The sequence below is a fragment of the Ursus arctos genome, unplaced genomic scaffold, assembly GCF_023065955.2.
Source record: "Ursus arctos isolate Adak ecotype North America unplaced genomic scaffold, UrsArc2.0 scaffold_10, whole genome shotgun sequence".
Lineage (NCBI taxonomy): Eukaryota > Metazoa > Chordata > Mammalia > Carnivora > Ursidae > Ursus > Ursus arctos.
This window is the reverse complement of record NW_026622764.1, coordinates 33936955-33960832: the sequence shown is the minus strand read 5'-3', so window position 1 is coordinate 33960832 and position 23878 is coordinate 33936955. Positions and strand designations below refer to the sequence as shown.

General features: G+C 33.2%; 1 protein-coding gene across 2 annotated transcripts in view; it reads right to left on the bottom strand.

Annotated features, from left to right (window-relative positions):
- The window catches only part of DACH1 (dachshund family transcription factor 1), a 411845-nt gene that overhangs the window by 105768 nt on the left and 282199 nt on the right, over window positions 1–23878 (bottom strand). For both annotated transcript variants that reach the window (XM_026493390.4, XM_044381855.3), the window contains exons 4-6: window positions 22409–22581; window positions 7738–7873; window positions 4419–4553 (exon numbers count right to left, since the gene is read on the bottom strand). In XM_026493390.4, the coding sequence (XP_026349175.2) occupies window positions 4419–4553; window positions 7738–7873; window positions 22409–22581 (444 nt within the window). The remainder of the gene's footprint in view (window positions 1–4418; window positions 4554–7737; window positions 7874–22408; window positions 22582–23878) is intronic.

Below are 23878 nucleotides of genomic sequence, written 5' to 3'. Positions count from 1 at the left end.
GTAATGGCGACCTAGAATTTAAAAGAAGACCATTCTTGAAGATGCAATCCTAATTCATGTAAAATTAGGATTTTTAAACATTGAGAAATGTGCAAAAGGAAATATACTTCAAAAAATTATTTCCACAAACTTGAGAAAAGCGATGACACAGTCATTCAAAAAGATGTTTTGGAGGAAAACAGTCCACAAGGTCGGAGGCTAAGAATAAAACATTAACAAGAGGAAATCCCAATATGGCCAGGCTGCAAATTATTATTGCCGCTAGTGCCCTGTCCTCAAATTCAGAGTACCAAAAAGAAACCTTTTATACAAGTATGTTAACCATTGGAAATCTTGAACACTGCCAACCGAACAGAATATGCCACAAAAGAAATGTTTTATGGCCTGAAGCAAATCCCCTGTATTTCCTGCTGCTTCTTAAATTATTTCTGCTTCTAAAATGGCAGGAGTCACCAATGAAAGAAAGTCCTCAAGAGTCACCAATGAAAGAAAGTTTTCATATTTTTATGAAAATAAATAAAGGGAAAAGACTCAACTATAGGGAAAGTTAGGATCCGTATTAAGAAAAAAATATAGCAAAAAGATTGAGAGAAAGAGAGAAAGGGACAGAGAAAGGAAACGTTTTTGCATTTCATATGGTTTAGTTCACATATCTGGCATTCAGTAAATATTTACCCACTGATTATGTCATTTCAGTATACTTAGTCCAAGACTGAAATTCATTAGTGTAAATTAGGTATTTCATAGTTAGTTCAACTATACACGCTTAAGTTTTCTATAATTGGAAAAAGCTGATACTATAAGCTTATCTGTATCATATATTTAATTTTTGGTAAATTAAAAATTAGATAAATTCTGTAATAACAAAATATGTGCCTATGGAACAACACAAAGGTGTAAAACATGCTCAAAAACGTGTTAAAAAAAGCAGCAGTTTAAAAAACACCAAGAAACAAATTATACATGAGAAATACTGTAAATCAGCATCCATGGACAAATATGCAGGGAATAAACAGAGATGCTGCATAAAGGAACAGTGAGTCTATTTATGTAACTCAAATGTCAATTATTACTGCCTATTCCACCAAATTTAGACTGAGGGAAAAGATCAGCAATGATCAGAGAGCTCTAGAGAACATGGAATCTGTTTATAAAAGTTTAGAAGACATAAAATTGGTTTTGAAGCTTTCAGCTGTACCACAGTTTTCCTCAGCACATATCTTTGACAAAGTCCTTAGTTTAGTCAAAGTTCATAATTTTAAAAGCATTTCTCCTTAAACTTGGAATACTGATAAGATATTATGTCTATTCATTCTTGATATACTAACTCAGTTTTCACATTTACATTTTAAATGTACCTTAAACTCTTCCAAGCTTCAAACACCTATCAGTGTTTTTATTTTTAAAAACAAGGAGTGAATTTCCCCAGCAGTTAGTACTTCTGAATTAGAATGCCTTCAGCTAATGGTGGCTTAAATATTCTAATGGAGTGGAGTTAATAGCTTTTTAATATTAAGAAGATTTAAAAATACTTAAAAGTTACTGATGATTAAGATTTTAGACCACAGTGATTCTCAGCGAATCACGAATTAATTTTGGTATCTATTTTTAAAATCAATGTTTTCTAAAGAATTATTATCTTTTGAATGATTTAAAGTGGTAAGCAGCAAATTACATATAAGAAGTTTGGGCCTAAAATGAGACAAACATATAATTAATTTCTCTACAAATGTCTCTAAATTAAGTCACTTGTTTTAATACAGATATGTGTAGTAAGAAAGTTGCAGAGCTAGTATGAGGCACATGATAAATGTAGTCATGAAAGAAAACAATTTTTAATTTAGTAGACTCTATCAATCTAGAAAGCCATGAATATCTACTGTTAATTCACTATGCTGAAAAATAGATAAAAGAGAGAGAGTGTGTACAAAAGAAAGAGCAACATGTAACAAGACACTTACTGTAATTAGTATCAATATCACAATTTCTAGGATTACATAACTACACTGGAAAGCATACATTCAATGGTAGTTTTATATTCCTAGGAAGAATATTAAAATAAAAGTTTATTTCCCTTATAAAATATACATTAAAATTTTTGAAAATCATTGGCATATAGTCAAGGTCTTTATTCTGACAGCAAAATCATTTTAAAAACTTCGATATGATGAGAAGTACCATTAGTGATATAGAAAGTTCTGGAGTATACTCATTGTCAGAACGTCCTATAATTTCACATAAATATACCTTCTAATAGTTATATAATTCCACCTTTTGCCTGCCTATTAATCCTTAAAGAGTGCAATCTTCATAGTTGTTTTAACTTTCTTTCACTGTCTCTTAGAATCTCCTAATGATTCAGCCCAGATCAGTATGTTTAAAGCAAATGGAATACACAGATGACTCCAAGGAATTTCTAGTTTAGTACTGGGAGTAGACCATTGGAGCATAACTTCCAAACAACAAGACAAATATTGTAGTGAAGATTTTTGGAGCAGGCATATGGGAAAAACAGAAGGGGGTCCCCTCAAACAACCTAATATGGTATTTCAGGAAAGGCTCCATGGTGGCAAAATAGTAATAATAATTTAAAAATAGATAAGTGGATAGACAGAACCTATGAAAATGGTAGGTAAACTCAACTTGAAGCATCAGGTTGTACAAAGCTATCTACCCAAAATTCCACTGCAACTCATTCCAATTATGCTACTGATCATGTCTTTGACGGTGTTCTCACCAGCATCTTACGGCTTTTACTCTTCACTCCCAGCTCTTCTCCTCGAGGTGCTACAAGAGAATTAAGCCCTATATCCTGACATCCATTGTATGTCATAAATTAACTGCCCCCTTATGCATTCCAAGTGAAACCATGTATGTAGTTTCAATGGGAAAATTGAGAAATGAGTCACTCGCATTATTTTCTTCTAGGGCTTTATTCTTATGCAGGACCTTGATGGAGAAATGGCTGTTTAACCTATATGATGAATTCTTATATTTGAATATAATTATTACTTAAACTTTAAATCTCTTATGAAGCTTTATATTTTCTCATGATGCTAATTTTTATTATATTTCCACAAATAGGTTTTGATCAAATACAGAAGGTATATGTCAAAATATATGTAAGGGACCATTTTTATTCATTTTTGAAGAACAGCTTGTAAAAAACTAGAATAAGTATTTAGATACTATCTGGCTCACTTATACATTTAGTCCACCTAGCTTAGTAATAGCACCTGATATCAAAATTCAAAATAAAAAATTAGAAAGTTGCTTTAATGCTGCTCTCAATTATGCCTAGATTTTGACATATTAGCACATAGAAAAGATTACCATTTTCTCATTGGCATTCCATAATGCAGATAATCTAATTTGTAGAAATATTGTACTCTTTCTCCCTAAGGATTCAGCATGACTATTTTTATGTTGAATAGGAAAAGGTTTTATATTAGTTTTCTTACTTTTGGGAGGAAAAAGTTGCCCCACCTCAACTTGGTCTTCCTCCAATCATTTTTTTCTGCCTCATTAATTATTAAATATCAACTTTTATTTATTTTCCTTTTTGACAGCTAGTCATGCTTTTTGTGTAATTATGTTTTCCAAAGAATTAATCCTTTTCATAACACTGATTATTTGGTATTCATGTTAAAAAAGATAGTCAAAGTGCCCGGTCTATATAAATAAAATTTAAAAACATTAAATTAGATGAAGAAGATTTGGAAGGGCTCCTATATTCACAATCTAAACCTTACTATTCGAAAAAATAAATTTGCATCTACTAGCACAAATTTTCAATATGCATACCAAAATAATATTTAAATTTCCTCATGAAAGTACTTCATAAAATAGGGCATGAAAATACCAATATTTGCCTGTGAAAATGGGTTAGGCTGATACAAATGAAATACAAATAGGGAACGTTCAGCTTCCCACCATCTGGGCTTTGTTACTTGTTACATATAATTCTGAAATGACAACTAGTATATTGTTTGGTTAGATTCACTTCTATTTCCTGACTGGTCTGATGACCATGTATATTTTAATATAAAAATATTAATAATAATCCTTCGTATATGGTTGTAGCTCTATCAGGTGCAGAAAAATGACATTTGGCCCTAAAGGCATTATGAAAGACAAATAGTAGGTCTTTAAAAATTCAGTGATAACAATTAAAACAAACAATTGTCCACTTTTTTAATGCATTGGAAAGTAAATTATCACCTACCTGTTGTACAAGGAAAAGCAGCAGATCTTCATTCATACTTTTTTGCTGAAAAGGCTTAAGTTTTATCTAATATTGTAGGTTTTTAAAATGTTTATATGCCATCTTTTGTGAGGTAGAAGTATACGTCATTCTGTGAGTAAAATCTAGTTGACATGTTGAACAGGAAAAACAAGGCCGCGTGATCATATATTACCTTTTTCAATATGCATCCTTTTCGATTCATGTCCCATATCATGACCAGCCAAATCTCCCTCTTTGGGCCCGGGGAGTACGTTTGGTGATAAGCCCATCAGCATCTGGTTCATGGACAACCCATTCTGATGGACAGCTGTCAAGCCCAAAACAAAAGAAGAAAGACAAAAACACCATAACACACAATGTTCAAACAAATTAATTAAACTCATATGGACTAAAAAATAAATAAAATATAATGGTCTAACTTAGTATTGCAATCTATCTCTAAGAACACTGAGAATAGATAACTATGATTATTCTAAAAGATAAGCAGAAAAATACTAGAATTGAAAACATTTTATCTTGTTTTTATTTCACAATGAATACATATATATTTTTATATATCTGGAATACTTTTGAATGGCCATACCACTACAACCACTATAACTTGTTAACTTTCAAAAAGTTAAGGCACTAACATAACTGTTTAAATATTCATATTTTATTCTAGTCAATAAAACACAGGTTTCACTTTTCACAAATCCAAAAAATTGGATTTGAACTCAGACTTGAAAATACAAGTTCCCAATTAATATCTATTGAATGGTTGAATGAATAAAAACAATAATCGCTTTTTTGAACTATTAACAGTAATGTGTCACTACTGAAATAATAAAGTAGATGAAAAACACCCTTATGAATTTTCAAAATCCAGTCAATAAATTTCTTGATAGGTTGCCTATGAAAATCTTGGTTCTGTGCACAAAACTGGATGAGTACTCATTCCATAAAAACTTACCTTCTCTGGAAAAAAGAGATTTTTTTGAAAATATCATAAGAATATATTAGGAATTATCATTTGGAAATCACCATAGCAAAAATTGTGTGAGGGAAGTATCTTCAACAGATGATTCTAAAAGGAATGGAAGTTTGATGAAAAATATATTTATATAGTCTTCATATATCTCCTCACAAGACTTATGACTTATTACTTATTAAGGTTTAAAAAAAGGGTAACTCTACAGTAGAGAAATCTGGTAGTCACCATCTAAACCAAGAGATAGTTATGACAAGTATTGGAGGAATATCATGCCTCCTAGAGTAATGCACTGAGAAGGACATACTATCATGCCTCTGTGATTCCTGATTTTTATTCATAATTCAAGTCTAATCATGAAAAAACAAAACATCCATTCTGAAGGAAATTCTACAGAATAAACGGCCTATATTCTTTAAAAAAAAAGTGTCAAGATACTGAAAGACAAAAAAGACTGAGGAACTGTTCCATATTAAAAGAGACCAAAGGAATATGACATGTAATTGCAATATGTGATCCTGGATTGGCTTTTGGACCAGTAAAGAAAAATCTTTTGCTATTAAAAATATTAGAAGGAAAGAATATACATATTAGTAGGAAAGTTGGTGAAATTTGAAAAAGATTTATAGTTTAGAGACTGGTACTATAATTATCTTAATTTCCCGATTTTGATCATTGTTCTGTGGTTAAATAAGAGAAATTCCTTGTTTTGAGAAGACAAACAATGACATATTTGAGGCATGATGTCCATGTTCATGATAGGGACATGAAGGTGCCATTACGGCTTTATCAAGATAGCTCTTTCAGAGACATTTATGATTGGGTGAATCTGAGTGATGAGTGTGAAAGAATTCTTTGTATTATTTTTGAAAAGTCTGTGTTGGTCTAATTTTTAAAAAAGGTTAAAAATATGCATATACATGAACATGTATTTACATATATGCATATGTGTGTGTGTGTATGCATGCATTTATGTGCATGTGTATGTATTTCCACTTGGACAATTACTGTAGTCCAAGCATGCAAGTATGCATTTCTCCTTTGTTCTATCAAGAATAAAAAAGAATACAATGAATTTAAAACATAAACGTATGATAAAATTCTTTCAAATTGTTCCCTATCTGCCCATAATTTCCATTTAAGTGTCATGAAAAAATATTTTACTTTCTCTAGAAGGACTGTGTCTTTTCAATGATAACATCTTATAAATGCATTAAAAATGAAACCAATATGCATCATGAAATTTCTGATTCTAGTGTCAGCATGGCATATAAGCATACAGAAAATATTTTATATGCAAGATGGTTTGAGGTAGCAGAAGCCACGATTTGCCGGCCCCAGAAAATGTCATTGGTTTGGGAATGGTTATATTCACTTTTATTAATACACAGTTATAATCATCTCTTACAAAATTAGGGAAATATGTTTTAGGCCACATCAAATATTCATATTTAGAATTATGTTGAACTATATAACTGTCAATAATTAACTATTTTTAAAATAATTATATTGTATACAATCTAATCTAGTATTTGTTATCTACCTCAAGAGCATTCGTACTAAGGATTTCTGCTTTATGCAAATGAGCCTTTATGACTTATAAAGACGCTTTCTAGCAAATGTTTTTCCTATTATAAAAATATTCCCAACAACCAAATAACTTCAGCCAGTTATGTGTAATTAGATGAAGTATATATCACAAACATGATTTCTTAAAATAAACTAAATCCTGGAAAGGACACAATGATACTGATTTTGTCAACCAACACAATCACTGTTAAATTGTTCATTGTATTGGAAAAACAATATTAGATTCTTGACACAAAATACAAATACAAAATAACCAGTTAATTGAATGGCATTTTTAACTTTACTCTTCATTTTCTTATTTAAATATCTGAAAATGTTATCATGAAATAAAATAGAGCCCCTACGTTTTTGAATTTAACAATATATGACAATAATATGCATTATTGACTTACTAATTCAAATTCTAAAATTCAAGCACTTTAAAATTCTTCAATCCATTGATCATCAGAATGATAGGACATTTTTTTAAAAAGTCAATTGTTGTGAATTTCATTTTTTGAATTCCTGTTTGTGGCTATGTTTGTTAATGCAAGGGTGAATTTTGAAAATTGATAAATTTCAAAACCTGGCAGGGGGTGGGACTGAAGAATAAAGTTGAGTAATCCCCAAACCATATACTTAGCCACTAGATAACTGTGAGTTGGAGGTGTTTACTTCAGAAACTAATCTAGCAGGTTACTTTCTCTGTTTCATAGCTCCGACCTTTATGTGTGGCATCAAAGAGAGGGAGTTTATATCAGAGCCTGTTAATGTAGTACCATACCTCATGATATTGCAAACTGGGAAACATAATTTTGAGAGATGGCTCTTGCTACAGAGCTTTAGAACATGATACATCTGAGATCTATTTGGAATGAGGGCATTTTGATTAGAAAAGCCAGCTGCACCTAATAAAGTTTAAAATGGTGACAAGTAAAAGTATGAGACCTACGGATTCTGTCAGAAGAGCTCTCAGTCCGTGCTGGGGAGCTGGACACGCTGCTGCTCCGATGTGATGATGGGTGGCTGCCAGGCCTCCGGCCCTCCTCCAGAGAGGGGGCAGGTGAAGGGCTGTCTGGGACACGCTCCTGCGGCACCACAGGAAGACATTGGGGGAGAAAAGAGGTAAATACATGGGAACTTTGCTTAATGAATGTTGATTTTTGTTCATGCAGTACTATAGAAATGTAAAGGAAATAAAATCATCTTTCATCGGCATTTTCACCTTTGATCTTGAGCAAAGTCAAGGTAGGGAAATACTAGTTGGGAAATGGGTTCTTCTATAGGCAAGCGGTAATGGCAAATGTGGATCCTGTCTCCAGATAAAAAGAGAGGCCAATAACGACAACCCTTTCAGAACCCATTAGAACAACAACAAAATAACAGAACAAAGCAGGTTTCAATTCTAGACAATTATCAATTTAAAGAAATCTCTATGTTCTATTGCTTCAGCAAGTGTCTAAGGATCATTTAGCACACAAATTATCAATGTGAACAGACCATAATAATAACACTAGAGGAGTTATTAACAGCTTTTTCATCATGGCACTGCTCTGGACACACCTGGATGGTCACATTTTAAGGAGTCATAGAAATTGATTATTATTTAACATTAGAATAATTTTGTTTGACTCTAATAATTTTCAGACTACCTGCTCTCCTAGCTCCAATTCAACCACATATATGTATTAGGGGAAATCCATGAAATATATATTAGTTGTATCCCAGGGAAACTTGGTATCATGTTTCCTGATACTATTGTGTTAACACTTAGGTCCCACTCCACATCTCCCCTGCTAAGCCCTGAACCTTCCCCATTAGACTAATGTGCAAATATATCGTATGACTGTCTCCAATGAACTATTATAAATGGAGTTACAGATTAAGAAATAAGATACCCCACTTACGAACATTTTCTTTTTTGAGCAACAAGATATTTATACCTTCAGATAGCAAGGCACATAGGCCTTGAAGAGCTCTCTTTTCAATAATTAATAAATGTTTGAAAGGTTAGAAGTAAACTACATGACATGGAATAAATCAATAAATAAAATAATTCCTTATTCGGGTGCAAAAATGCAACCACTGAAAGAGCAGACTTTAAGAAATTTAAAAGAAAAAAGTTCTAAAATGTAATTGACTTGTAGGAGGTCAACTGACCATTGAGAATGAGGGTAGGTAATACGTTATCTTTGGTCTCAGAGGTTCTATTAGTCCGGTGGTGGTTCCCAATCTTGCTCTGCCTTAGAATGACCTGGGAAGTTCGTAACACGCCTATGCCTGGGTTGTTCCTCCCAGAGATTCTGGTTTACTGAGTATCAGGGATTGAATTGTGTCACCAAAAAAAAAAGAAGTCCTGATCCCCAGTACCTGTGAATGTGAACTTCATTTGGAAAAAGGGTCATGGTAGCTGAAATTAATTAAAATGAGGTCATACTGGAGTAGAGTGGGCTTTTAATCCAACATGACTGGTGTCCTTACAAGAGACATTGTGAAGATACAAGAGAAAATGTCATGTATAGCGGTAGAGACTGGAGTTAGGCAGCTGCTAGCCAAGCATGCCAAGTATTGCCAGCCACCACCAGAAGGAATGGAGAGGCAAGGAAGGATTCTACCTAGGAGCTCAGAGGGAGCATGACACTGCTGACATCTTGACCTCAGACTTCTAGTCTCTACTAATGTGAGAGGATACATTTGGGTAGTTTTAAACCACCCAGTTTATGGTATGTTGTTGCAGCAGCCCTAAGCATTGAATCCGAAATGGAGCCCAGACATCAGTTTATTTTTAAGACTCCAGGTGATTTTAACGTGCATCCCAAACTAAGCACCACTTGTCTCACACCCGTTTAATTTTTCAATCCTGAACATTGTTGATAAACATCTTCCACAGATATGTGGAGGCTTACTTTTTGAAAAGCATGACAAATAAAATGAAAATAACCAGAAAAATGACCAAGCCCTCTTCCAAAATCGATGCATGAACCAGTTTCCCATTATATATTCCACGGAATAAAAAAAGGCCCATAAGAAACTTTATGACAAAAGATTTGCCAGATCAATCAATACTGTTATCAAAACAAAGGAAAATGGAAAAAAAAAAACTGAATTCTTTCAAAAGTTGCAATGCATATTAGAATCTTGTTGTAAAGATAACTTTTTAAATTTTAGGAGCTTTGGGACTGGTCTAAAATGTGTGGATTGGTTTCTGTAAAGGACAATTAAAATCTCCCAAAGGAGAGATGTATTATCAATATTATACCATATAACACTTGTCCTTTACCTTAATTGATTGGAGGGTAAGAATTAAGTGCTCTGTTTTCTGCAAAAAGCAAAAATGACTGGTATGTAGGTAAATGTAAGCACCACACAATATATTTTCCTACCGAAGTCATGTGAGGTTACATTTGAAAGACTGAAAATAAGCAAATGAGGAAGAGAGAGAGATGGGGCAGAAAAGAGGGAAAGAAAGAGACACACACACCCCTAGGGCTGAAATTTACAGTTAGCTTGTTCAGGGAGGTCTATGACACATCATACATTTGTTATACTAAAGGATACTAAAGAAAGACAGTATCCAACTGCACAATTTGGAGATTAAATATTTTGAAATTATGTATCAAATAACACAAAAAAATGAACAAATTATCAGTTATTTTTCCAAACTAAATAAATCAAAGGAGGTATACTTTTTTAAAAAGATTTTATTTATTTGAGAGAGAGAGAGAAAGTGAGAGAACGAGCAGGAGGAAGGACAGAGGGAGAAGCCAACTCCCCAAGGAGCAGGGAGCCGGCCATGAGCCTCGGTCCCAGAACCCTGAGCTCATGACCTGAGCTGAAGGCAGCCACTTAACCAATTGAGCCACCCAGGTATACTTCTAAATGTTACGAGTTCTTTAGTCCACACAGCAAACAAATGACCTAAGCTTCTAAGAAACAAACACATACATGATTTTAGAAAATAGAGACTTCACATCTGGATGCTGAAAGTTACTTTCTCTCTTTTAATTATAACTCTAAAAGCAGCTGACATTATAAATCCTTTTTCTTAACATTCACACCTACCCTAAACTATGAAGCAAACTATGCATTTATTATCTGTTCAGTTTGGTGAGTTCTGTCAGGATCTAGAACATTCCCATAACCCCAGAAAGATTTCTCTTGTTTCTTTCCAGTCAATTCCTTTCGATTCCCATAAGCCAACACTTTCTGAATTCTATCACCATAAAATAGATTAGCTGGTTCTAGAATTTCATAAAAATGAAACCATATAGTACATACTTTGTGTCTGGCTTCTTCACAACTAAACTTTTTTTGCAATTTATCCATGTTATTACATGTGTCATTAGTTTCTTCTTTTCCACTGTTGAATACATTCAACTGCACAAATACCCCACAATTTGTTAATCCTCTCACCCCCCCAAAAATGGCAATTAGATCATGCACTTAACTGCTTGAAACAACACTGTGCTTAATGCGTCTTTTAAGTAGCTGCTCAGATATGTCTTGGAAGAAGTATTCTTAATCCTTTATGTACAATACTGTATAGAATTCTTTTATAGACTGTGTAAATGTATTAATAAGTTATGCTAATGCTAACTGCATAAATGACCAGAGAGATACTATAAGGAGTCTAACCTTGATTTCTAAAAATTCTAATAAAGAGGCACAGGAGTTTGTCTAAACTTGAAAGGTAATTCCTAACACATCCGGTTCTCAACATTTGGATTACACAAAAGTACATGGTATGTATTTGAAAAAGAACATTCTATATTTATAATTGACAAAAATACAATTTTCTAACTTAACCATTCTATTTTCTTCCCAAAGTCACCCATGTCAATGTTTATTCATTATTACGTTTTAGTATTTGTCGTGATAGTTATGTAAGTGATCATATATGTAGTGGCACATGTTTGGATGCAACGAGATAAAGTGCAATCTTGAAATAAATCAATCCCTCCCTCTGAAATCATTTTGCAAGTCTTGAGTTTCCTGTCATAATAGATTTCTTACTGGTGCTAATGGAAAGCATGAGAAACTGATTTTTTCCTGAGATATTTAACTCATAAAATACTTAAATATTTAATGCCTAAAATTCTAGCAACAATGATTATGCCATTAAAAACAATTAGTCATTTTATTTTCCACATAAGCATAAAAATTATTTCATTAGTCAATATATTTAACTGTCAAAGCTTTCTTTGAAGATTCTTTTCATTCATGCATTATTCACTTATTTGTTTATACATTCGAAATACTCCAAAACATCATATAATAAACCAGGTAAAAAATGAACTGGATTTAAATCTAATGTAAAATACATCTTAAAAGCATAATTTAAGGCTTAGAAAATGTAGGTGAAATTGTATTAATTTAGCTTTAGCTTATTTTTACTTTAATTATAATTGTCTAAGAACAAAGGATACAAAGACAATACTTAATACTTTCGTTTAAAGAAAATATTTTAATTTATGCAAATTTTTATTATTTAAAAGCTAAGTATTCAATTGAAACTTTCTATAAATTGAGACACAACATATTCAGTCATTTCACTTAATGTATAATTTCAATCTTTGGAACATGATGTATTGTTCTTTGAAGAATTTCATTAAAGTAAAATCCACTGAGCAAGTAAGATTTGAATACATTGTTGCACAATAAATTAATTTATTTCAACAGCTTAATTCTTTTATCATATTTATATGCTTGCCTTTCCAGAGTATGCTATAAGATGGAGAATAATGGGGACAGTAAAGAATTGCTTAGGAGAGAATCTCATAATTATTACTGAAACAAAATAGATAATGAGTTTTATTCAGACATAATAAGAAAGAAGCAGTTCAATGTCTATAGGGAAACTATGTAAACTGGATTTATCATTTCATTTGTGTAATACCCTTTAACCTCCAAGATGGGCCTGAAGTAGGACAAAGAGGAAGAATATTTAATTTAATACTTCAACACACTGCTTTATAGTCCTGCATCATAACTCCACCAATCAATAAAACACAATCCTTTGCAATGTTCCATCTTTATAAAACCAGCCACAATAATAAATGAAAATTTAAGAGGAATACCCTCTCACAAAAAAAGGTCATACTAATAAACTAATGGTAGCAGAATAACAATAAAGAAAAGACTGCATTTATTGCCTCTGGGCAGAACAAGAAGTATTAGTCTCTAAGATAATTCAGAATCAAAGGTGGAATTCAAAATAATATATTCCAAAATTCTAAAATGAAAAGTATAAAATGTTCAGTATTACACATGTGCAGTTGAACATTTAAAAATTACACTGTCTCGGTTGCCTCCTCTCCATCACAAAATGCATTACATTTTATCAGTCTAAAATATTTTCTTAGTGTAAGTCTAAATAATCACAACTCAATCACAACTGATTTCTCTAAAGAATTATTTCATTTAGCTTTACTTTATGTTGCTCTCTTTTTAATTATCTGGATTTTCATGTTTATCAATCTGAGATTTCCTCACTGAATATATTATAGAAGTGGGGAGAAGATATTTCTAACATTACATGTTATCTCAATATAACTTGTAACTTACATAATTGAAGTTGACGAGCACTTTATATAACCCAAACTCCCGAGCTTTAAGACAACTCAGACTTAAAATCATTTATTCAGGGGCCCCTGGGTGGCTCAGTTGGTTAAGCATCTGCCTTTAGCACGGTTGTGATCCCAGAGTCCTGGGATCGAGTCCCGACTTGGGCTCCCTGCTCTGCCACCCCTTGCTCATGCTCCCTCTCTCTCTCAAATAAATTAATTTATTCAAAGAATATTTACTGAACATCTAATATGTGCCAGTGTCCTAGGCTCTGGTTACATATAAGTAAACAGATGGAAATCCTTTCCCTCATGGAGCATCTGTCATAAACTAGGAAATGTTAGCGGAGTCCAGAATCCTATATGTACACTGATTAAGTGTGACATCTAAATTCCCTTGTTCTGGAAAAAAATTCTCAGAGAAAACAAATAGTAGAAATGGGATTCTGGATTCAGGAAAATGTTAAAAAGTAATTCTGGAAGACGCAGTAAATGATGCTAATATATTTGCATCTGGTAGAGAATCAGGCAGACACCATCAAAACTCCATGACTCAAAGTTCTAAAGTGAGGCTTCAAGGGATATTTACATAGCTCTTTTTATTTGTTTTGGTGATGATACGCAAGAAAAACTTAATGTTGCTAAATGTGAAACTGGTAGGACCCAAGAGCATGATCATAAACAACTTAGTTTTATTCTCCTACTATCTCTTCAAACTTATTCAGTGGTGGTAGGGGACTATATTTTTTTCTTGTATCTGTATGAAAATTCAGGTAGCATCATAATTTCAGATTACTATTCGTTAATATAAAGTCTTACAGTTACTTTAAACAACAACATATGGTCTTAGCTCAGGATATAATTCACTCCTATGTAATGATAAACACTAGCATCTTAATTAAAAGATAGGACTTCCTCCTTTCCCACACTCAGGGAAGGGGGAGCAGAGGGAGGAGAGCAAGGAGAAAAAGGCAGGTTTTGTTTTGGCCAACACTGCCATTCATTAACTGGCATCATTCTCTCTGTGCATGGCAAATGTTTAAAGCCAAATTTTTAACCAGTTGAGGCACTCTGTATGTTCTTAGAGGTTATGACCACACTGAACTGGTCATATGCAGTTCCTTAAGGGTATAATTCATGTCTATGTTCCTCTGTACCCTGAATGTCCTACATAGTTGGATCTGGGTGCTTGATTCAAGTTGAGCTTGGGGCAAGACCGCTTCATGGATGGTGTTGCATGCCCCCATGCACACAGTGTCTGCTGGCTCCCACTGATGATCCTGGCCTAGACACCACCTCATGAGGAATGGCTGTTTGGTGACATTCTAATCATATCATTCCTTATTCATTTTTTGGCTAGAAGATTTATATGAACAGGAAGTTCCCTTAGTGAATTAATGATTATTCTGAGGAACGGTTTGTATGGGAAACCCAGGAAAATATTTGATTTCACCCTTTTATTTACACTTTGTTTAAACCTTTATTTGTCCTTTAAAAGAATCAATTCCCTAGATTTCAAAGGTGAACTATGAGTTTGTTTTTTAGTATTATTACAAACTTATGGGTTTAAATATATGTTATTTGTTTAAATACATTGATGTAGGGTATACTTAGTGGTGGTTATATTTTAATATTTTCTTTTTCTTGTGACTACCCTCTTCACATTTAATATCAACACCCAAATAAACATTAAGAGAATATACTTAACTGTTTATTTCTAAATTCAAGTAAAAATTCTATGAAGTCATTTTTTATGAAAAAATGTCTAAAAGTAATGCATACATCTAGAGTTATTTATGATTGTCCCAAAATAAACTATTCTGTACCTAAAAACAAGCATAAGGGACATGACATTGCTCTAGGATTTTCATGTACTCTGAGAATCAGGTCACTCTGGTTCCAGTTTTTGTAATATTTAAACATTTTAAACTTCAGGCACATAAAGTCCTATTTACTAATCTAGTAATTTAAGGACCTACCCTGAAGGAAAGTATTAGGGAATGGAAATTTATACATTGTAATTAATTTTTTTCAATGTTTAATTCTTTAAATGAGAATGTCTTAAAGTGTCTCTGCTTCTGTCTCTTTCTCTGTCTCTCTCTGTCTCTCTCTCTCTCACACACTCACACACACACACACACACACACACACACACAAGAGGTTGGTGGAGAAGACTAACAAATTTAAGTCATATTCCTTGTTCTCAGAAAACCCTGTAATGTGGCATGAGAGAAAGATGTTTATTCAAGAATGTAGAATAACTTGAATATTGCCAAATTTCTCAAAAACAATCCCATACTGCCCCCGAAAAAAATGAAATCTGAAAAATATGCATTTGAAAATGTGCTTTGTATACCACTGCACTACAAAACCCCCCAAAAGCAAATTGCAGTGCCTTCTTAGGTGAAGAGGGCTGAACAAGAGAAAAAAAAAAAAAGAGTTCTTAAATTACAATTTTGACTCTTATTTCAAAGCTTGACACAAATTCCTTATAAGATTCTAGAACTTATTTTTAAACTCATGTTTGTGAATATTTGGGGAGAAAATAATGGGAGAAGATAATGTCAGTGTACAAAAACTTCTAATGATGTTTTTTATAAACACTAATTTAATCGGCGAGACGGCCTGATGAGGTAGGAATGTCATTAACCCCATTGTGACAGCGATATTAAATAACGTGTCTGAGGTCACATGACTAAGAGGTGGTGGAACTGGAATATAAACCCAAGAATCTTTCCCCCATAATCTATGTTTTAAACCACTAAAATATACTGCCTTTCTTTTTTAATTTTATTTTTTTCAACAAGAACCATTTCTTTCCAAGTCCTTATGATATCATTGTGAATTTATTAAATAAAATGTGAGAAAAATATTGATTCATTCAGGGAGATTTGGGGTTACTTGATGAATGATACCTAAAGAGAATCAATTAGTAGAACATTTCAGCCTATTAGGAATTTTCTAATGACAAGAAGAATTGATCTCTTGATTTATACTGTTTATTTTCCTCAGTGATTTAAGGTGGTACAGGTAATACATCCTTTTACAATTTGGAAATGATACAAAGATTGTATAAATAGCTAATATGATAGTTTAGAATGTCAACATTCAAAAGTATCTGAAGAATAGGCTTCCAGTTATAGAATGAATAACACACAAACAAAAGGCACAGAATCGGGAATATAGTCAATGATATCGTAACAGTGTTGTATGGTGACAGGTGGTAGCTATACTTGTGGTGATTACAGCATAATGTATAGAGAAGTTGAATCACCATGTTGTACTGAAACTAATATAACATTGTGTGCCAACTGTACTCAAAAAAAAAAAATAAGTTAAATATCTGAAGAGCCAAAATCAGTGGACTGGGAAATACTTTTCATATGGACAAATACAAATTCCTAGTAAAAGTAAAAACAAAATAAAGAATTGGCTTAATAAAATTTCATGTTGAAAAGGCATGAAATTTAATGAGTCACACATTCAACTAACAAAACAGTTTTATGAATTATGACTACATTTATAAACTATTGTCCAAACTGAGGCTTATGTTATTCCAGTGTCTTTTCAGCAGCCTGTTCACATCTAGAATACTGTATGGAAGGGGCTGGGGACAAGGGGGTTCTTTAAAAAAAAGTCAACCAAGAAGCTTGATGAGGAATGGTCAAAGGAAATGAGAATATTTGGTCTGGAGGAAAGAAACATGATAGGTACTATAGCAGAGAATGTATATAGTTAAATGGCTAGCACACAGAAGAATTAGTAGACATTTTTTCTTCCAGGAGACTGTAATAAAGTTAAGGCAGAATCGAATGTAGCCCTTCCTCACTCTTGAATTTGCTGAAAATAGAATAGGCTTTCCACAAAAGCTTAGATATAGAAAAATGGCTAGGGAGAATGCAAGAATTATTTCTCCACCGTGGGGAAAAGCTGGATTATATAACATCTGACATCTCAAGTCTCGGTCTCTTTATTCATAACATTCATAGAACATTAAACAGCAAAAATATACGAGTCTCAGTGATACATAATAGACTAACACAGAGACTACAATAATTTAATAAATACAGGCAATTGGCTATTAGGGATTTAAATTAGAATTATTGTCTGAACAGTATATGTCCATTTCCTCCTCAAAGTTACCTTACTAAATTATTTCCAGTAGTCCAAACCAATCAGCAGGAGAAAATTTAAATTTACTACTTTAGCAGACTCCATCATGAAGGTTTGCATTTAAAGCAAGTTACATGTAACATTGTGACAATGTTGCAATGGTGCTGTCTTCATCTATGTAATTTTCTTTTCCTCAATCCTTTCAATTTCTTTTACTTTTCAACACCAAATTCTGTTGGCCCCACAATGTTTGAGAGTTTAGTTTTAGCTGCCTCAATTACCCACCTAAGATTCACATGCGTTTGAGTTAATTGGAGCTCTAATGTGGGTCGCTGCAATTATTCTCTGTCAAAAGCCAGCTAGTAAATACTTTATTCAACTCTGCTTTGTATGTGAACATATCCATAGGCATTATATAAAGAGAGTAGCTAAGTTCCAAACACATTTTATTTATGGACACTAAAATTTGAATGTCGTATAATTTTCATGTGTCATGAAAGATTCTCCTTCCTATGATATTTTTTCCCCACCTGCCTTTTACCCCAAAAGTGTAAAGCCATTCTTAACTCACAATCCATGCCAAAACTGGGGAAGCATCGTGAATTTTACCCAAGGAAACAGCTTTCGGACCCTGCTCCAGTGCATGTCCTAGTATGTACATTCTCATAAATAGGTTTATGAGAAATCATTGAAGTTCCTTTACCTCCTAGAAACAGGTAAGGACAGAATGCTTTAAAATATGTAACTCTGAGAGCTCTGTTTTCACTTCTCTTCTGTCCTATAAATTCTTATTGCCATTCTCATGTAGGTTGAGTTATCATTTCAATTCTTGTCATTACTCTCAAAAATGTAAATGGTACATTTCAGCAGATGGAAACCTCTCAAACTTCTGTTTTCCCTTCAAAGGCTATGACTCTTGCTTTATCATTCCTTCAGATGGGGGTATATCTTCTTCTCTGGTATTTAACATTTCACTTTTAATTGGCCTTGATAATTAGAATCTTTTCAGGCAAACAAAGTTGCAAGCACTATTCTAATTGCCCACTTGGGTCCCATACTATTTAATGTGACATAGGAGTCAAACATTTTCTTTGGGGAAAATAAAACTTCCCCCAAATTAAGTTTAACTAATATATATGATGGGAGTTTACTAAACAATGCTTGTGCTGTAAAGTCTACTATATATAAATTTAGGCAGGTTGATTTATCAACTTGTTTCCCCTAATATTTGGAATTCTATAAAGAACCGATTCCTCACCCTTATTCTCTGAGGCCAGTCTCTCGATTTTTCCCAGGTCTGAATATTTTTTACCGAAAATTGCTAGAATTGTCTCATGCTTTTCTTGAAACTGTTTCTTCTCTATGATCTTTACCTGTCAGCACCTATCTATAGGTGGCCAGCCTCAGAGGAAAGGGGCAAATAGGCCCTTCAGGACTTCCACAATGGCCAACGGAACTTCACTTTGATGTTGGCAATTAAAACTATCATCTTTGTTTTATTAATGATAAATAAGAATTTAAACACTATCAGCTTTTATTTTCTCTAATCATTCTTAATTACAGCCATTGTTTCTTATTTAGCTATTATGACCGTTTATACCACCACAGCATTCAAAAGTCCAGAATTTCCTTTAATCTATCCATAGCCAAGTTTCTGAAATTATTTGCCCCAAGAGACTAGGAAATGGGATATCACTATAATGCAGGAGGTGTTGGCACACATTTCAAGACACAGAGCTCCATCCCTTTCTTCTTACCTTTTTGCATATTTCCTTCCTTTCTCCCTATCTCCCTCCTCTCCACTCCTAACCTTAATTTAAGAAACCACAGGAATGTTGCTGACTTCTCAATAATCTAGACAGTTTTCTACAGATGCTTTCCAGAGGAAACGCAACTCCTTCCTCCTACTTACCTAAACGCTGACAATCAAGGACTTATTAAAGGAAGTTTCACTCTTTAAATATTCTAATTAACATTTGATATAACACAAACGATTTAAAAAATATATCTGTATTGAAAATATAAAGTAAATCAAGCTTCCTAATATAATTGGAGTCTTTTGGATCCATGTGCTACTAGCTGATGTCCAAATTTAGATCTAGAGTTTATAACAAAGTCACCCATTATGATTTTAAACTGCTAAAATCTGCTCTTCTGCCATATTTTTACTTTAACTATGAATCTAAATCATGTCTAAATGAGAAATTATAAAAATTCCCAGTTTCAAGAGTGAAACTTAAATAATTAATATTATGAGGATGATTCTCTATAGTAAGAATCACTAAATTTTAAAAAATAAGAATAATCACATCCTATAACTAATACTTAGTACCTTTTCTTTTTCCTTTTTTTTCTTTTTAAATAGCTATGGAGCACAATGATAGAAACACTTAGGCTTTTTTCTTCAGCCAAAATCTCCTTCTCGTTCACTTCAGTGAGTGAGGCAATGAGAATGTTGAAATCTCAGTAATAACTATTACCAAAAATGATCATAAATTGAATTATGCGGTGACTCCTTGATTAACAAATTCTTTAGTAACAAAGGAACCCTCTAAAAGTCACTTAGAATAAAGAAGAATTTTTAAAAGTTATCTTCTCTGATCTGGGCTGATAACAATGTAGCGTTCCTTGACATTCTCTCAGCTAAAGATTTTTAAGAAGTTGATCTGGGTCTTCTGTGATATATATATATATATATATGATATATATACAATTTATATATTTATATATATTTATATGTCATATATTTATAGAGGATAATATATATTATAATATCTATCTCTATATATCGATGTATCTATAATATAGAACTAATACAATTATATATATTATAATCTATATGTATATCTATATCTATATATATATTTTTTTTTCCAGATATGAATACTTCAGAAAATGATATGAGGGACTAGTATACATCTTTGTTTATAGAGCCATTATTATAAGAAACATTGCTATTAGCATAATATTCAACATTCTATATAAGTAGTCACAAAACCTTTTTTAAAAATATATAATGACATTATCCACCATTATAGCATCATACAGAGCATTTTCACTGTCCTAAAAATTCCTTGTGCTCTCCCTATTCATCCCTGTCAACCCTTGGCAACCACTGATCTTTTTAACATCTCTATAGTTGTGCGTTTTCTAGAGCGTCATACACTTGGAATCACACAGTGTGTAATCTTTTCAGCCTGGCTTCTTTAACTTACCAGTATACATTTAAGTTTTCTCTATGTCTTTTCATGGCTTGATAGCTCATTTCCTTGAAGTTCTGAATAATATTCTATTATATGGTATCAGGAGTTTAGCTAAGCTACTCCATGGAATTGCTGCCTCGGCATCCATTTTGTTTGGCCAACTGTCTTGGAGGGACATGCCCTAGATAGCAGCCACAGAGTCACAAACAAATGGTAAGTCCCTGATAGGACTTCCTCAACAGCATTTGTGATTAGCAGTCTTCTCTTAGATAGAATCCCTGTGGGGCTTACCAAAATGCTGCTCTTCTGGTTTTAATTGACCAATCTAGCCCTAGCTGAGGAACCTCAAAGTATTCCATGCATGGATCTTAATACAAGCATCTGCCTCAGATCCTGGCTGTTCTCTCTGCACTCTTCCTTGACCTCAGCATGTGGTCCCTTGAGGTATACCTCCTGAGGTATACCTCAGGACTCATGAGTAATAAAGTTCTCTATTTCAGTTTTTCTTATGGTCTGTTGTTGGACCATGGCTCACCATCAAGCACCCTATGTTCCACTTAACAAATGTTAATTTAACAAAGTCATAATATATGGAGGTACTACTTTTTTTTTATCCTTTCACCTACTGAAAGACATCTTAATTGCTTCCAAATTTGGACAATTATTTTTTTAAAAAGCTGCTATAAATATCCATGTGCAAGTTTTTGGGTGGACATAAATTTCCTACCTCTTTGGGTAAATGCCAAGGAGCTGGCAAAATATACAATCATATGGTAAGAGTATGTTTAGTTTCATAAGAAACCACAAAACTGTCTCCCAAAATGGCTATATCATTTTGCGTATTTACCAGCAATGAATAAGGATTGTTAACAGGACATTTTATGTAAGACATGCTCCAGAGGCTCCCTTAAACTCAAGTGTATTATATTCAGAAAAATGAGGTAATGGTTATGTCAGCTAAGGATGAGCATGAGGTATCTTTTACTTAGTTTAAAAATTAATAATATACTCTGACAATGCATTCAAAATAATTTGATTTAAATACACATTATAAAATAAGTGAAAAGCATACACATACACATTTAAGGGTATACACATACCCTCCCACACAAGGCGGTGGGGAGAGAGAGAGAATTGTGTATTTACACATGTGTGTTTTTTGTATAACAATAATGTTATCTTCTACATGTAGTGTATTTTTGAATTTATAAAAAACATTGAATTTTACTATTTTGTTTAGTTTTTACACCTACACTGCACTACCTATTTTTTTTATATGTAGAAGAGAATCAGAAAGATTCAGTCACATGCCCAAGGCAACACAGCTATTAAGTGGCAGAACCATAACTTAACACTTCTTATCTTCTAAAAACAAATCAAGTACTTTTCTACACCTTAAGGTATCACACCATAACACCACATACACATACACATACTCACATGTCCTCATACACACAACCAAACACTTAAACACACGTGCTACTTGAAATATATCAATTTCTCATGTTCATCTCTCTCTTAATAGACATAACACAGAATTTAAGATTACCTAACCTAATATTGTCTAATATTGTACCCCTGCTTCTGCCTGGTTCTAATTACTACAAGTGATTTTTCTCATAATTTATTTACTATCACCTAGCTGTTTTGAAGTTAGAATTGTGGAATAAAAACACCGATTGAGAGATGGTGGTTTAAGATCTGTTTGGCAGAATCCAAAATAATCATGTGAGAAAACAATTACCTTAATAACAGATGTCTCGACTCTGGATGGGGGACTCTGAACTTGTGCTGCTGCCGCCATATTTGCAATGGTGCTGAGATGGTTCATCTGGCTCATTGCCATGGTGACAGAGGCTGGAGGTAGGCTGACAGGAATTAGAGGGTGGGGCATCATCATAAAAGGAAGTTCCAGTCCTATAAAAAATACACATATATCATCATTGCTCTGTTCAAATAAAACTATGAAACATGGTGTATCTCATTTATTAAAACGGCAAAGAACATAAATCATTGAAAATTTAAGCATTAAGAAATGTTCTAATAATGACTGCCAAAGGAAAGATATTTGTCCCTTTTTGTGCAACGACATCCACTCACCACTCAAGGAAATTAGTTTTAATGCTAACCAGTTCGGTGCCATGTTTTATCATATCACCACGCTTCATGTGTTTAGTACAAATGGTCAATTTGTTGCTGTATTATTCTTCTGATCAGTCTAATTCTTGTTTAAAATATGAGGGTCTTTTTTTTAGCTTATCACAATTGGTTATCTAAATGTAATATCTCTTTATTCTGTCCTGTATTTTACTATCCAATAATTAGATTTTTTTTCTGTGCAACTACTATTTTTAGTGCCAGAAAATGTCATTATACAATTTGGCAGAAGGTGGTTCTGCTGAAGATGGTGGAGAGGATGACCAAGTGGAAGGCTAGAAGAGGTCCAGCATGCCGAGGAGGGCAACAGAAGGGTGAGATCCCTGGGGTGGGCAAGGGTACAGTGTTTCCTTATTCCAGGGAACATCACTGCTGCTTGTGGGGAATGAATATAAGTAATTTGGACACAATATTATTCCAAATCTTCTAATGATTAATTTGAAATGAGGTTTTAAAAAGTATATCACATTTGGAGATTGGCCAAGTGACTTCTGGGGAAATAACCTCAAGTAAGTAAATTTCCCCCAAACCATATTTTCTTTTTTGTTTCTTGATTTCTTACATAGGTCTTCAATTTAAAAAAAATTCCACAATATTTAGCCTATTTTTGGAGTCTAATCTAGTTTGACTAACCAAATTAAGATAACATGCATTCTGTTATATACCTAGAGAATTAATTACTTTGTGGAACTGAAGCCCACTGGTAGTTGTATTAAGTGATATTCTAGCCACCATTCAGAGTTAAAGTTCCTCACTGAATTCTACCACAAATCCTAAACATGGAATTATTAAATGCCCAAGATGGTTAGACATAGTACAAAGAACCTCAGAGATCACTTTACAAAGGTTTATAAGGCCACAGCAGTAAATGAAATGTGTGTGCATCAATAAAAAATCACCTTTTTTCAACTACAGAGAAACAAAAGTTGATGATTATGGCAATATACTGTCAAGGTCAAAACAGTACATTTGAGGTCTTGCATTTTAGTCATGGTGGCTATGTCTTGGATTTCAGTAGATGTGAAACACCTTAATAGGATATATCTTGGAAGCTGTT